At 38.4% G+C, this 17,301-nt stretch overlaps 1 protein-coding gene across 2 annotated transcripts in view; it reads left to right on the top strand.

Moving 5' to 3' along the window:
• Positions 1-2,123: 2,123 nt before the first annotated feature.
• Positions 2,124-17,301, top strand: part of LOC5569243 (homeobox protein araucan) — a 161,123-nt gene continuing 145,945 nt past the window's right edge. For both annotated transcript variants that reach the window (XR_002500338.1, XM_021844136.1), the window contains exon 1: positions 2,124-3,507. Coding sequence is in view for 1 of the 2 variants with exons in the window: in XM_021844136.1 (XP_021699828.1) it covers positions 3,460-3,507 (48 nt within the window). In the remaining variant the exon portion in view is untranslated. The remainder of the gene's footprint in view (positions 3,508-17,301) is intronic.

Here is a 17,301-nt window from a genome sequence, read left to right as displayed (position 1 = left end):
TTTAAAGCAATTTGAACGCTCTTTTCAACTATTTCGTGTATCAACAAGCCAATACGTCGATTGGTAGTGTCGGTTCTGTGGCTAATGTAATGAAATCAGTGAAAACGGCACTACCGCCTGTGCTGGGAATGGTAATAGGGGTCTGCACTGTTTTGATTTAGTATAGGATTTTGAAGTTTGCTGGCCTTGTTGTTTACTAATTTCATAGAAGAGTGAAAGAGAAGGAATGATTTTTGTGCAGAGCCCCATAGTAGTAGGCTTGAATTTCGAGAAAATCACGTGGCTCTCTCACTACAGTAGCTAAAAATTTGTGAATCTCATCAAGTAGTCTATTTTAGGTGCGTGAATTTACTAAATCTGTAGTGTCATCATAGGCTGTAAATGCGGGAAATGCAGCGGAAAACAGAACATTTTTCTACAGTAATTTGGGGTTGCCCTTAGCAACGGGTGTTTTGCAATTTTCAAGGCTTTTGTCTACAGCAGCGATGAGCGTGAGTTTCACTGGCTTCGCTGACTGTGATTTGCTTTGCTTGGCTACAGTAGAGTGAATTTCAAGATTTTTCCCAACTCTGACTACCACAACTATAGGAACACCCACAACTAAGGGAACACTTACCCTAACCGATTTAGTTAATAAAAAAAAAACTATTTGCAAAAACAAAAAGAAACCATGCTTAATTTCAGAAGTGGTTCGGTTTCAGCACATTAATTCAGCAAACTAATAAATCCATCACCAATTGCGAAACACAACCACCTACGAAATATCTCTAGCATACCTTGTTGAACCACATCCTCGAATAGATCCCCTGAGAAGCAAACTAAAAGGTGCATGTCGCAGAAAAATAAAAGAAAAGTCCAGAAGACATACTTCGAACAAACAAGGTATGAGAAAGGGGGATACAAATAGGATAAATGTACACATGTTCAATTTAAAAACTGTCGTTCCGCTAGATTTTCTCCTTTTCCGAAACACACAGTACTATTTTTTCGTGGAGTATCCTCCACCTGCCTGCCACGACTCCTGTAGATGAAGTCGTTTTCTCTCTCCCTCTCTCGCTTACGTTTACTGCTTCCTGTGCGACTAGATAACGAGAGCGCTTGTCGTTGACAACAATGGTGCAAACATAAGGACCTGAGCAGTCGACCAAAGCCTCCTCGGAAGGAGCCATCCGTCGTCCTGTCGGGTCAGTGGTAGGGGTAAACACAAGTGGCAGGATAAACTCAACAATGGTCCTCGTTTCTGACAAATCCTTACAACCATATCCTTGAGGAGCCAACGGCAAGCTAGGAGTGCGGAGGGAAGGAGGGGATACTGACATGCGAAGGGTTTGTTGTGTATCGTTCCGATGCTCCTGCTCGCTACATTGGATCAATTTCTGCGATCTCCGAGAGTTCGTGGTCGCAGTGGTACCCCCAAGGAAGCATAGGAAACATTCTCCCTTCCGGCTATCGAATAATCAGCGAGAATGATTCGTCCTGTTTGGTAATAGAAGTCATCGAACGAGAGTACAATGTACCGAAGACTCAAGTTCGCGAAGTCGAACGAATTCGGTGTTTGTTTACCTCGCAAAGGACTTCTGTTCGTGAGGATAGAGGACAATATTCGAAAAAGTTGCGCTCTCTATTATGCAAGGACAAATTTTCATGCCTGTACCTGTATGAGATGAGCTAGCAAGCGCTCTTGATTTCCACATTTTCCGATCAGGGACGTACTGAGGAAACGAAAATTGTAGTAAAAATTCCAATGGTTCCATGGAAAGGATGGCTCGGAAGCACCTTGAACACAGTGTGCGCATTGAAAAAAGTATAGATAGACGACGAGCGACGTACGAGAGAAAGAGAGAAGCCATCGTTTTCCCCACCTTGACTTCGAAAAGAGGTGGAGCTTGTGTGGTAATAATTTTTCTCTTCGCTCTTGTACACGCTGCTTTTCGTTTGAATTGCTTCGCTTCATGCCCCTACTTTGTGCGAGTGCTCATAAAAAGGCGTGTTCTTTTGCTATATAAAATGCTGCGATTGGTTTATTTCAGACGCCCCCTTGCCATTATCTCTCACATTCGGACCGGTTTTACCAGTTCGACCCTCCACTTGCATACATTCAGACCGGCGACAAGTTTTTCGATACTGTAATTCAGTTACTGCTCTAACGTGAACAAGTGCGCATCGTCGCTACGCAGAAGAAACGAGATTTTTCGTTGTTTGAAGATTCATCGTGCGCTCACTCACGGGATTGTTTTGATTTTTCCGCTCTCGCCTTTTGCGGAACCCGGCGAAGCTGGAAGCCGGGAAAAGCGTCGCGCGTGTGTCGTCAACGACGGCGGTGGAAAACTGTTGACGAGGTGTGTGGGTATGTGTGCCGTTGAATGAATGGTGAACTGCCGGTGCAGGAGTGGGCCAGGAAAACTAAAAGGAAAAAATCACTATGAACCATGAGAGCTAGTGAATGAGGTGAATACACACGAGTGGCATTGTTCTTGTTCTTTTTCGTGTGTTCAGTGGATTACTAGGATCGGGCTCGTGGAAACTCGAAACACTCAGCCTACTACGCGACGTTGGCTCTGAACCCCAGTGGAAAATAATAGAAGCGCAGTGTGCTGATATTTTCAGTTATTTACAGTTTTTTGTTTGCTTGGCGGAATATCAGTTTTTGTGTTTGTTGCGTTTCATGTTCTCCAGTGCCTCGAATAACAGAAGAGTCCGTTATTTTTTGTTGATGCTGTGCTTCGGATGAAAAATATTCGAACGAGTAACACTGTGTTGTAAGGACATAAAAGACAATTATTATTGCTGTTGCAATAAAACATTTTCAATTTCTGTACTGACATTGTTTTCCTGTCTGGGATGAAAAACTGACTTTTTTTTGCGACGGAAGAAAATGGAAAAGTGCTTTAATAACTGCAGTTTTTCTCATTACAAGTGAAACCACCTGCGAAACACATGAAGAGCTATGAATGATTTTCAATTACGATTGGCGGCCGTCGATTGACTGAGTTACAAATGCGGCAGTTGCCTTAGATGTCGTATTGTGATAGTGCAGTGAACGAACAGGAAACAGTGAAAGTATGCTGGATCCGGTGCAAAAACCTAGCACTTCGGGCAGTCCCGAATGTTGCAACGGTGCCTAGTCAAGAAGTCGTGCATCACTGAATACCAAGAGTAGTCCGAAAACGGGAACACGTTACTCCTATGTAAACTCTTGAAGATCTCAAGTAATTCTGTTTTCGTTGTTTTTTGTTCGCGATAATTGTTTCGTTTATAGTGATATTATGTTATTTATTTGTTCGTAAATGGATACCAAATCTCATCGAATGTATAACAGAGGAGTGCGACGAGTGTTTTTATGTTCGTACCTGTAGAATTCAGTGTTCTGAGGCTCACATCTGTATCAGTACAATCAACGAGTGAGAACGGAAACGTGCTCACCAATACGTTTCGCTCCCCCGAACTACGTTAGATAATATGGCCGCGTATGCACAATTTAGTTACACATATCCGTCGGCAAGTCAGGTAAGCTAAACTAAATGGTAAATTTAAAGTGAAGTGTTATAAGAATTGGTGCTTGCGAAGCTCTCAATTTATTAAATGACTAGAACTAAAGAAAGCATGATTTACAAATGGTTTACTGAACTCCGGTAATTAATCGTCGATTGTCGAAGACCGTGAGCGGATCGCCTTCAATATAAGCCGATTCTCTTCATTTGAACGGAGAACCTTCAACAGTGCTCATGTTTCCTCTCAATAGGCAACATTACCGAATTTGGCGCGAAAGATAGCACACAAATCATGGCTTCTATGTTTCATTGCATATATCCAGTGATTCCCGCTAAGAATTTCGATTATCATTGCCAAAGGTTTCCGAATAAAATAAATATCGTTGACTAACTACTGCGGCTATCGATTTTATAACGATTTACCATTTCGATCCTATACCAAGGTCGAAGGGTTTGCGCAGCTCGAATTTTCAAGCGAAATGAACTCATGTTTTGAGAAATCGCCTAGAAATTGACTAAGAATCGAATGAGTGGTGCTCAGCAATAGGAGTTTACGCATGATTATGATGATTTTTACAGCACAAACAGTACATTTATCCTACAAGGCTTGCCGAATGCTGTGAAAATCGAGCTCGGCAACGAGTTGCGTACTACATTTTTTTGGAATTTCGTATAAGTTCACTTTTTAAATTTCTGAAAATTTGTGTTTAATAATGAATTACGCAACTCAAAACAGTTGCGCAAAGAAAAGTGTTGCGTAAAAGTCAAGAAATTAGTTGCGTTATTACTTTTTTGCAACTTCTCGTCGTAATAGGCTGTTTTTCATCACGGCAATATGTCATGAAACGGCATACTTTCCTGCACTGAAGTACGTAGTGCGGGAATAGTCATAACGCAACTGAAACCAGTGCTGTAATGATTCATTACACAACTGTTTTGAGTTGTGTAATGAGTCATAATACACCAACTTTCCAGAAGTTGTAAAATAATGGTGAATGCACTCCGATATAATTTCTGATTTCCTCAAGCGGTCTTCTACGAAATTGCAAAAAATGTTGTACGAATCTCGTTGATGAACTCGATTTTTACAGCACTCGTCCTTATCCTTAACTTACGACTCGTGCTGTAAAAACAATCATTCTGCATCTTATTCCATAAACTACTATTTTGCAACTTCTCATCGTAATAGGCTGTTATCCATCACACCAATATGTCATGAAATGGCCTACTTTCCTGGACTGAAGTATGCAGTGCGGGAATAGTCATTACGCAATTGAAACCAGTGCTGTAATGATTCATTACTCAACACTTTTTCATTACACAACTGTTTTGAGTTGCGTAATGAATCATAACACAATCAAAACATTTTTTCAGAAATTGTAAAATAATGGTGAATGCATTCCGATATAATTTCTGATACCCTCAAGTGGTCTTCTACGAAACTGCAAAAACTCGATTTTTACAGCATGCGTCGTAATTTCCCTACTCGACAAGCCTACTCGTGCTGTAAAAATCATCTTTCTGCAACTTGTTCCGTAAACTACTATTAGAGAGTGCTATGCCTTTATTTTTAATATCGGACTTCATAGTTTCCACAATATTGACGAACAAAATGTGTTAATTTTTATATGCATAGTAAAGTAATGCTTTTATGGGAAGTTCAGTTGTCAATTGACAGTTTTTGAATTCTACCATGTTGGTATCGCTGAATAGATGGGCGATAATTGCTGCGAATATTTGGATCCTTAATTAATTAGCTGTCATGAACTCGAGAACAAGCAAAAATACACCGTGAACTAGATCATTTTTAGATGCATGTGTTGCTTGGTTCCGAGAACGACCCTAAGTACATGACTGTAGTACACGATGTATTTTTGACAGTTCACGTTGTCAGGAACTCTTTTTCGAGCGCGTGTAGTTTAATCTGGGAAAATGACAAAACTCGAGACAAACCACAGTAGCATCTCTAAACCCGATTCAGATTTTCTGGTTCTACAACTAACTTGACGTTGGTGTAAATAAATGTTCATTGATCCAGTTTCATTAAAAAAAAAATATTGACATATCAAGCCTTACCGTAACTGTCACGGATTGTGAATTTGATTCACACTTGAGCTGATTTTTTTGCTAACGATGTCAATTTTCCACTAGTAAAGTCGTAAGTAGCTTAATGAAACGGCTTTTCATTTTGCCATACAATTTTTGCAGGAAACGATAGAAACTTTAGTCTAGTATTTTAACGCGAGCTGACTTAAGCGATGTACACGGCTAAAAGATGTTTCATTTTAAAACTGTTTTAGAAGACAGGTTGTGATTCTTCATAATTATTTTTTTCAGAACCGTGTGAAATAACTTTCATACGTCGATTTGAAAAATCGAGATTTTTTTTTAATATCATGTTTGACCAGCTTATGTATCGTTTTAATTTTTTTTTGGTCACATTCAGCAAAACGTTTTCATTGGAATTTAGTGAACAAAAACAGTTAAAAACCATACTTTTCTTTTCCCAATTCATTCACTTTCTTTGCACCAATAAAAGTGGTACGTTCCTATAATAGTTGGTCTGATGGAAAATCAATGTAATTCACTTCTGTAGGAACAAACTTTAGCAGATACCACTATTCCTGGATCATGTTTCCGTAATGGCCATAGTGTTTTATACAAAGATTTCATAATTTTAGACTATTTCGAATCGAATTTGAAAAATCGAGCTTCCATTTATTTTGAAGATTTCGTATTCCTCAACCAGTTACTAATAGCTCTATTACTGGATTGCTGATATCTGGTTGAGAAGCAGACGAGTGGTTGTTGCTAGCTTTGATGAAACGTTGTTAAATATTAGCGACATGCGAAACAACAAAAGATTACCAATTGCTCCGAAGTTCAATAGCTCAGTAGTGGTTCTATACTGCTTATTATCACAAAACTGTTTCGTATGAATTGAAAGCCCAAAAACAGTAACACTGATATGCAGGAACAGGCAGAATAGTGTTTGACACATATTTAAATGAATGTCGTTAATGATTTATAAACAAATTTGTTGTTTTACAAATTTTAAATTTTTTATCGAAGTTATTATGTTTTTAATTATTTACACTGATAGGCAAAATAAAGTGCCCACCTTACCAGTTTTCGAATTTCTCTCATTGATTTGGTTCAAATTAAAGTTAACACATCTAAATCTTCTGTGATATTTTATTTTTGATGTTCTTTTAAAGTTGCACCTACGAAATTTTGATAAAAAAAGAATTTTACTCAAAGAAAAAGAAAATCAATTTGTATTGAAAAAAAAAGTAGTGACAAAAATAAGTGCCCACTTCCTTCTTGGCCCCAGAAAAGATGATTTAAGCAAAATAAAAAGCAATTTAATAGTTAATGTGTCCTCCTTTGGCCTTAAGGACTTGCTGGAGGCGCTTCGGCATGCTTTTCACCAGGTTTTGTAGGTGTTGTGGATCTAGTTCTTCCCAGGCGCGCTCCAAGGCTTCAAAATAATTATTTCTGTTGGTAACACCAGTTTTTTCAACCCTGGCATCGATAATCGCCCACAGATTCTCGATGGGGTTCAGGTCTGGGCTTTGTGGAGGCCATTCCAGCGGTTTAATTCGACTAGACCGGAAGAAAGACTTGGTCTTCTTTCCAGTATGCTTCGGGTCGTTGTTCTAGAGAAATATGAATTTCTCTTCAAGGCCCGTCTGGATCAGCGAAACCTCCATATTTTCCCGAAAGATGTTAATGTAGGAATCTGCCGTCATTATTCCGTCGATTTTCACGAGACTTTCTACTCCACCCCATGAAAAACACCCCAGACCATCACATTTCCTCCTCCATGCTTCACCGTTCCTTGGATGAGGCGCTCTGCACCACACACGAGCCCGCCGCTTTCGGTTAAACAGCTCGAGCTTCAGGAGCGCCACATCCAAGGAACGGTGACGCATGGAGGTGTGATGTGATGAAATGTGATGGTCTGGGGGTGTTTTTCATGGAGTGGAGTAGGAAGCTTCGTGAAAATCGATGGAATAATGACAGCAGATTCCTACATTAAAATCTTGCGCAAAATCTGGAGGTTTCGCTGATCCAGACGGGCCTTGAAAAGAAATTCATATTTCTCTAGAACAACGACCCGAAGCATACTGGAAAGAAGACCAAGTCTTTCTTCCGGTCTTGTCGGATTAAACCGCTGCACAGTGAGAAAATCTGGCTCCAAAACGCGACTAAATGCAATATCTCAACTGGGTAACGGTTCCAGGAAATGATTTTGGCCATTCTAGATCGAAAAAAGGCTGCTGAATCGATTGGTGGCGGTCCCATTGACCGGAGACTTCACCCTGGCCACCTAGAGCCCTGGAACCATCCTGAGTTCCTTACAGCAAGTAGAACTAATGGAACTGAAATAAACTGTCATGATTACGTTTTGCTGCAAAGCAGCACACGAAAATATTCTTACATGGGGGATTTAGTGAAATGAATGATTGACCGTTATGGCCATTTTATGGTTCCGGAGCAAACCCGGAACATCCGTAAAATTGGCAATATTAAAAAAATATGTTTTGATAGTTCCTTTGTCTCTTGTTTGTTAGAAATAAGTATTCTTACAATTCGTATTTAATAATCTGAATGTTTGACCATTATGGCCATTTTATGGCTCCGGAACTAACCCGGAACATCCGGAAAATTGGAAATACTGAAGAAAAAAATGTTCTTTGTCTCTTGTTTGTTAGAAATAAGTATTACTACAATTCGTTTTTAGTAATCTGAATGTTTGACCATTACGGCCATTTTATGGTTCCGGAACTAACCCGGAACATCTGGTAAATTTTCCATATTGAAAAAAAAAAAGATTATTCATATGTTCCTTGTTGATTAAAATTAAGTATTCTAATATATTGGATTTAGTGATATGAATGTTTGATCACTTTGACCATCTTATGGTTCCGTAATTAACCCGGAACATCCGCAAAATTGGCAATATAAAAAAAATGTTCTGATAGTTTCTTTGTTCCTTGTTAGTTTTAATGGAGTATTCTTAGAAGTCGGATTAAGTTATATAAAAGTTTGACCATTCTGGTCATTTTATAATTCCTGAACTAGCCCGGAACAATCGTAAAATATTCCATATTGGAAAAAAAACCTGCTAGTTCAGGAAGAATGCTAAGAGAAATCTTCGAAAGAACTCCTGGAAGTATTCCTGGAATAATTCCTGATGAAACTTCAGGAGAGTCCCTAAAGGAACTCATAGAAATCTCCTGGAGGAATCCATAAAGTAAAATCTCTGGAGGAACTCGAAGAAATCCTTTAAGAGGTTCAAGGAAGAATTCCTGGAAGAACTCCTAAGGGATCTCTAGCGGAGCTTTTTTAAGAATCTCTCGTGAAAAGCTTGGAGGAATCGCTGGAGAAACTCCTGAAGGAATTTCTTAAGGGACTCCTGGAGAAATTCTGAAATAAATCCTGAAGGAAAATAACTCTGAAGGAATGCCCGAAGGAAATCCTGGAGGAATATTTGGAGTAATATTTAAAAGAATACTTGAAGGAACTCCTGGAGGAATTTCCGAAGAACCTCCTGGAGGAATTCCTGAACGAACTCCAGGAGGAATTCCTGTAGGAACTCTTAGAGAAATTCTTGAAAGAATTTCTGGAGGTATTACTGAAGGAATTCCTGGACGAAATCTTGGAGATACTCCTGGAGGAAACTCCTGAAGGAACTCTAGAAAAAAAACCTGAAGCATCTTCTGAGGGAATTTTTTGAGGAACTGGATGTATTCCTGATAGAACTCTTGGAATAATTCCCGAAGGATATATTTTTTTTATTTGAACTCCTGGAGGAATTCCTTAAGGAGCTCTTGGACGTATTACCGGAGGAACACCTGGAGGAATTCCTTAAAGTACTCTTTGAAGAATTCCTGAAGGAACTCCTGAAGGAATTTCTAAAAGAATTCGTGAAGCAACTTCTGGAGTAATTCCTGAAGGAACTTCTGGAGAAAGTCCTCAATGAACTCCTGGAGGAATTTCTGAGAGAACTTCTGAAGGAATTCCTGAAGGTATTCCAGAAGGAACTCTTGGTGGAAGTCCTGAAAAAAAATTTAAGGGTAAGAATTCCTGAAGGAACTTCTGGAAGAATTCCTGGAGCAATTTATGGAGAAATTCCTGAATAAACTGCTAGAGGAATATTCGGAGAAATTCTTGGAGGAATTCATGGAGTAATCCCAGGAGAAACTCCTAGAGCAATTTTGGAGGAACTCCTGGAGATATTACTGAAGGAACTCCTGGATTAATTCTTGGAGATAATGTTGAAGGGATTCTGAAGGAACTCTTGGAAGAATTCCTGAAGGAATTTCTGAAGGAATTCGTGCAGGATCTTCTGAAGGAATTCCTTAAGGAACTCCTGGAGGAATTCGTGGAAATACTCCTGTAGGAACTCTTGAAAGAAGTCTTGGTAAAATTCCTCAAGGAACTCCTGAAACCCTGTAGAAATCTCGTGGAGGAATTTCTGACTGCCTTCTTAAAGAACTTCCTGAAGGATTATCCTGAAAGAGCTTCTGAAGTAATTCCTGAGGAAACTCCTGGAGGAATCCCTTAAGGGTTTCCTAGTAGAACTCTTATAGGAATTCCTGAAGGAACTTCTTGAACAATTCATAAGGAACTCCTGGAAAAATTCCTGAAAGAACCATGGAGAAATTCCTTAAGCTACTACGGGAGGAATTCCTGAGAATAACCTTGAAGGAACTCCTGCAGGAATATTTGGAGTAGCATTTGAAGCAATATCTGGAGGAATTTCCGAAGAACCTCCAGACGGAATTCCTGAAAGAACTCCTGGAAAAAATCCTGAAGAATTCCTGGAGGAACCCCTGGGAAAGGAATTCCCGAAGGGTTTCCTACAGGAAGTCTTGAAGGAATTCCTGAAGGAACTCCCTGATGGAGTACGTGTAGGATGTCCTGAAGTAAATCATCGAAGATTTCCTGAAAGATTACCTGGAGTAAATCCTGAAGGAAGCCCTGGAAGAATCCTTGAAGGAAATCATGGATGAATTCCTGGACGAATTGTTGAAGGAACCCTTGAGGATTTCCTGAAAGATCTCCTGGAGGAATTCCTGAAGGAACTTCTGGAAGTATATTTGGAGGAGTTCCTGGATGAATACCTGGAAGATCTCCTGGACTAATCTCAGAAGAAACTCATTCAGGAATTCTTGGAGGAATTCCTGAAGGTATAACTGAAGGAACTCCGTGATGAATTCCTGGCGATACTCCTGGAGAGGTTCCTGAAGGTACTCTTGGAGTAATTCCTGAAGGAACTTCTTAAGGAATTCCTGTAGAATCTTCTGAAGGAATTCTTGAGGTATTACAGAAGGAACACCCGGAGAAATGCCTGAAGATTCTCTTGGAGTAATTCTTGAACGAACTCTTGGTAAAATTCCTGAAGGAACTCCGAGGGCAATTCTTGAAGCGAACCCGAATTTATGGACGTTTTCTAATAATACTGGAGACATTCCTCTACGGAACTATTGGAGTAATGTATAACATCCTAATATGATACGGTGATCGCATACCGCAAAGAAATTGATTCCTAAAAATGATCCAAAATGTTTTGTCCCTTGTTTGTTAGTGTATTTAGTAATCTGAATGTTTGACCATTATGGCCATTTTATCGTTCCGGAACTAACCCGGAACATCTGTAAAATTGGAAATATTGAAGAAAAAACAAATGTTCTGATAGTTCCTTTGTGTCTTGTTGATTAGAAAGAAGTATTCTTAAAAGTCGGAATTAGTAATCTGAATGTTTATGGTTCCTGAACTAACCTGGAACATCTATAAAATTTTCCATATTAAAAAAAAATGATGATTCATATGTTCCTTGTTGATTAAAATTAAGTATTCTTACATAATATGAATGTTTGATCACTTTAACCATCTTATGGTTCCGTAATTAATTCGGAACATCCGTAAAATTGGCAATATTGAAAAAAAAAAGTTCCGATAGTTCCTTTGTCTCTTGTTGGTTAAAAGAAGTATTTAGTAATATGAATGTTTGACCATTATTGCCATTTTATGATTCCTGAACTAACCCAGAATATCCGTAAAATTTGAAAAAAAAAAACTAATAATTCATATCTTTCTTGTTGGTTAAAATTAAGTATTCTTTATTTTCGTATTTGGTGATATAAATGTTTGATCAATATGGCTAATAAACATTCATGTGATATGTAAGAAACTTAATATTAATTTATATGAATTATCAGTTTTTTTTTTTCAATATAATAAATTTTACAGATGTTCCAGGTTCCAATATGTAAGAATACTTAGTTTAAACAAGGAACATATGAATTATCAGGTTTTTTTTCAATATGGAAAATTTAACAGATGTTCCATGATAGTTATGTTAGTTCCATAAAATGGGCATAATGGTGAAACATTCAGATTATTAAATACGAATTGTAAGAATACTTACTTCTAACAAACAAGAGACAAAGGAACTATCGAAACATTTTTTTTTTCAATATTTCCAATTTTACCGATGTTCCGGGTTAGTTCCGGAACCATAAAATGGCCATATTGGTCAAACATTCAGATTACCAAATACGAATTGTAAGAATACTTATTTCTAACAAACAAGAGACAAAGGAACTATCAAAACATATTTTTTTTAATATTGCCAATTTTACGGATATACCGGGTTTGCTCCGGAACCATAAAATGGCCATAACGGTCAATCATTCATTTCACTAAATCCCCCATGTAAGAATCTTTTCGTGTGCTGCTTTGCAGCAAAACGTAATCATGACAGTTTATTTCAGTTCCATTAATTCTACTTGCTGTAAGGAACTCAGGATGGTTCCAGGGCTCTAGGTGGCCAGGGCGAAGTCTCCGGTCAATGGGACCGCCACCAATCGATTCAGCAGCCTTTTTCCAATCTAGAATGGTAAAAATCATTTCCTGGAACCGTTACCCAGTTGAGATATTGCATTTAGTCGCGTTTTGGAGCCCGATTTTCTCACTGTGCGCTGGAATGGCCTCCACAAAGCCCAGACCTGAACCCCATCGAGAATCTGTGGGCGATTATCGATGCCAGGGTTGAAAAAACTGGTGTTACCAACAGAAATAATTATTTTGAAGCCTTGGAGCGCGCCTGGGAAGAACTAGATCCACAACACCTACAAAACCTGGTGAAAAGCATACCGAAGCGCCTCCAGCAAGTCCTTAAGGCCAAAGGAGGACACATTAACTATTAAATTGCTTTTTATTTTTCTTAAATCATCTTTTCTGGGGCCAAGAAGGAAGTGGGCACTTATTTTTGTCACTACTTTTTTTTCAATACAAATTGATTTTCTTTTTCTTTGAGTAAAATTCTTTTTTTTATCAAAATTTCGTAAGTGCAACTTTAAAAGAACATCAAAAATAACATATCACAGAAGATTTAGGTGTGTTAACTTTAATTTGAACCAAATCAATGAGAGAAATTCGAAAACTGGTAAGGTGGGCACTTTATTTTGCCTATCAGTGTATATTCTTTACTTTTGGCACTTTTATTTACAGTTAATTTATTACCTTGAAAACTGTGATATTTTCTATTTATTATCCAAAATTCAAAATATTTAATTTTCAAGCTACGAAAATACATTTGTCACAAATTAATTTGTCGCAAGTTAAGGTGTGCCTGTACCTGAGTTTTATAATTTTAACATCACATTTATGACTCATTTTGACTTCATTTTTTGTGTTCTCGCAATTTACTAAATAACTAGTTGGTCACTTAATTTGATATTTTCGGTGAAATTATCCTATAACTAAATCAGTTTTCGGTTTGATGTTGTTACATCAAATATGTTATGTCATGTCATGCTAAATTGAGACAAATGGTAACTTTTAAAACTTCCGTAACATGATTGGAAAAAATCTAAGTGTATGTTTTAAATAAATGTGATGAGGATACATTTTTGATACGCGTCTTCAAAACATCCTGAGTTTGTTAATTTCACTAGGATATTGCTCTCTATCCACTGCTTCTTCACTCACCAGCATTGGATTTATTGAGAAATCGACTTTTGTTATCTAAATGAAAACATTTTTCACAGTGTTTCAATATTTTTTTTTTTAACTTCCATACGTTGGTTAAATTTCGAAATGTGTTTGAGTAAAAAGCTCAACCACATGCATCAGAGTCTGTACAATCGTTTCCGGTTAATTTCTCAGTATTTTCCCGTTTTTTCATCGTTTCCTTTTCATTCTTCTACTCTTTTTTGGTTTTCGGAAGTTAACGCTTTGCAAAAGGATTCCACCAGACAAAATTTGGAATAGTTTGGTGGATTCATGTCTACGGGCACATGCTCCTGTATGGTTTTTGAGTAGTGGCACAAATTTATATGAAGCAAATACTGCTAAGGCCGTTTTCGGAGGCACTCAGTTTTGTAAATTTAATTGTTCATGGTGTCTTTGGTTACGAATGATTCATTACGTTTACCAGAAGTAAATATAATCAGCCAATTCAGGTAGTTCGAAGTAAATTACGGCAGCTTCTTCTGTTTTAAACGGTCATCTACAACAAACTTATTCTTGACACGCATTCTGGAAACACTGTGGAACCACAGTTTTCAATTTGGATCATTTCTTGGCCTTCTGGACGAAACTTTGCGAAATATCAAGTTTTTTAAGTCAATTTCCGTTTTTGTGTTTAGATTTCGCTTGAAATGAGCATACAGTGCCCTCGAAATTTTATGCGCGTTTTTCCCGGTTTTCGCTCAGCTCCTGGCATGCAGTAAACTGTCATTTGTTTCTGCAATGGCCCAGCATTTTTCATGTGGACGAACAAAATCTTTTCACAAATGATTTGCTGATTTCCTCCCAACTCGACCGAAATCTTACTGACAACTGCACATGTGACATATGTAAACAATGCACTCTAAATTGAGCACAATTTAGATGCTTTAGTATTTACTGACTCATTCATTAGTAATTTCTCTGAGTGACTCAGAGCGTGTTTGTGTGTAAAGGTCGATAAGATGTGTCCATGCATCAAATTTATTAACATACAATAATTTAACCACTGATAAATTGGTCCATATTTACATTAAACCCGCGAAGTTGCACACTCTAAATCAAGCGTGTGCAAGAATAAGAGCGTAAGTCGCATGATCGATTTATCTGTGAATAAAGGTGACAAAAAGCGGGTTTGCTAACATTTTTTCACTTCAAACCGCTTGGCAGCGATGCAATCGAAGAGAAGGTCGATGAAGAGATTCGATCATGCGACTTACGCCCTTATTCTAGCACACGCTTGAAATATAGTCTGAGTACAGTTTTAATACTTTTGATCAGGTATATAATACGTTATACAAATTTTAAATTATAGCAATAATTACTTACTCATTCATTAGTAATTTCACTGAGTGACTCAGAGCGTATTTGTGTGTAAAGGTCGATAAAATCATGGACACATCAAATTATTAACATACAATAATTTAACCAGTGATAAATTGGTCCATATTTACATAAAACCCGCGAAGTTGACGACGCAAAGCAAACAAAACGCGAAAGGCTCTGCAGGAGTTAGAGCCATTAACAATTTGTTCGAAAAAAAAAAACGAGGTATCTGCATCGACTGAGTTCAGAGTTCGAGATATGCTTTTGGGCAGTCAGGCGAGCTTGCAGGTAGCGCACTATACGCGCTCAAGATGTTCGAAAATTCATTACGGTGCCTAATCAAATCATAATAAATAATCCCAATAATGACGAAAACGGGAGCAAACTCGCAACGCATTCATAAACGTTTTCGACGTTGGTATGGATATCTTCCTCCTCCCTCCTTCTGTTGGCCGACGACAGGAGAATGAAGGAGATAGCAGCCGATTGACAAGGCGACGGGGTGTAACGTGATGCGAAAAATATGTGCGGCCAGACGACGGACGAAATGCTGGAACCGTCTGGCGACGATGGCGAAGGAGAGCGGATGTCGGAGTTTGGATTTCGGAACAACGGGGTGCTTCGCGCGACTTCGTTTGCTTTCAGAAGGTTTGTGACGTGAGATATATTGAGACTTGATGCAACATACACTCGACAAAAAAGACATATCCACGCCAAAAGAGTAATTCATCTAAAAGCGTCTCTTCATAACATTATCATTTGACGAAATACCTTATTTTTGGACCCTATATCTTCAACTGTGTAATCATCTGTGAATTCTTTGCCTCTGAGACCAACCAACAGTTTCAGTCAAGGTTAACAGTTTGAGATGGATGCCAATTTTGCTGGCGTCAGCGCGCCAAATTCATTGATTTTTGATCGTCTCGTTTTGTCATCAATGGGCACTTGCCATGGGGTTTGACGCATGATGTCATCCTGCTCGACCAGCCAGCCAACCAACCAAGAGTCCATAAATGGGATGCATCCCCAAAACGTACCTGAGCCCTTAAATAAATATGTTAAATGTTTTGCTGCTTCCGATGATGCCGATCGCGCCTTCGTCGCAGTTTGAGGTGTGTGAAAAAGTGTAATTTTCCATTTTAAAAGTATTTGCGCCATGTTGCCTTGTTCTTGTGGACCCCTTTCCGAGAGAAAAGCCTGAACGACGATGCGAGCAGCATTTTTTTGGTGACTGCCGCAGTTGCGGTTGCAATTGCAGATCAATATTGACAGTTGGCGACTTGGAGATCGCACATTTTTTCTTTTCGAATACCTATGGTTTCGTTTCAGGCGGAATGGTTTTTAAAAGGATTCCATTCCGAAGGATTTGATTTTTTGGAATGCTCTTTGTTCGTTTACAGTAGCGGATTATTCGGTGAGATTGTTTGTACAGCTCTCCGACCTGAGTAGGTTTGCATAAACTCTGCATGCCAAGCTTCAAAATTTTCGAGAAGAATTCAAAGTAAAAGACATTGCAAACTTACGTTTTGTACTAGTTGTCTTTCGAACCTCGATCATACCTTCAATAGGGTCCTAAAGCCCTATCTCAATTTTAGTGCCAAACGCTTAATATAGGCCAAAAACACACTCAATTTACTCAAATTTTTAATGTTTGTTTAAGTCCAAAAAGGGGCCTTCCTTAGCCGAGTGGTTAGAGTCCGCGATTACAAAGCAAAGCCATGCTGAAGGTGTCTGGGTTCAATTCCCGGTCGGTCCAGGATCTTTTCGTAATGGAAATTTTCTTGACTTCCCTGGGCATAGAGTATCATCGTACCTGCCACACGATATACGAATACGAAAATGTCAACTTTGGCAAAGAAAGCTCTCAGTTAATAACTGTGGAAGTGCTAATAATAACACTAAGCTGAGAAGCAGGCTCTGTCCCAGTGCACAGTGGTCCAGGAATCAGTTTTACGCGGAAAGATGCATTTTGAGCTTTAGAATGAAACATTAGACAAAAACGGTCTTCTACAAAGTTGTTTGTATTTGTAAGGTCCTTTGTTTGAAGTTATTGAAAATTAGGGTGGACCACATTTTCATAGAAATTGTGTAACTAACTTTCTTATTTGTAGAAATTATATTATACATGCTTCAGCAAAGTTGTAGACCATTCAATTTCAAGCAACTTTGCCAAAAAAAGTTTTTTTGTATCTCTTAAATTGATCGATTTAGAGCTATTTTCCTACGGTGACATAGGGTGGTCCGAACAAAACTGGTTTTCTGGCTCTAGAGTTTTCAATTCAAATTTCTCATCAAAGTAGTCTATGAAAAACTTTTAGAGCTTTAAAAAATGCGTAATTTGGTGAGTGAAGAAACTCGCTATCTCCTTCCGTTTGGGAGTTATTGTTGATTTTCTCTCAAAAACATGCCTACTTTGATTGAGAATATCTCTGATTGGGGCAGACATAAAAAATATCTTTTG

Source organism: Aedes aegypti, chromosome 2 (genome assembly GCF_002204515.2).
Source record: "Aedes aegypti strain LVP_AGWG chromosome 2, AaegL5.0 Primary Assembly, whole genome shotgun sequence".
In the NCBI taxonomy this organism is placed as follows: domain Eukaryota; kingdom Metazoa; phylum Arthropoda; class Insecta; order Diptera; family Culicidae; genus Aedes; species Aedes aegypti.
This window is presented reverse-complemented; position numbering and strand designations above follow the sequence as displayed.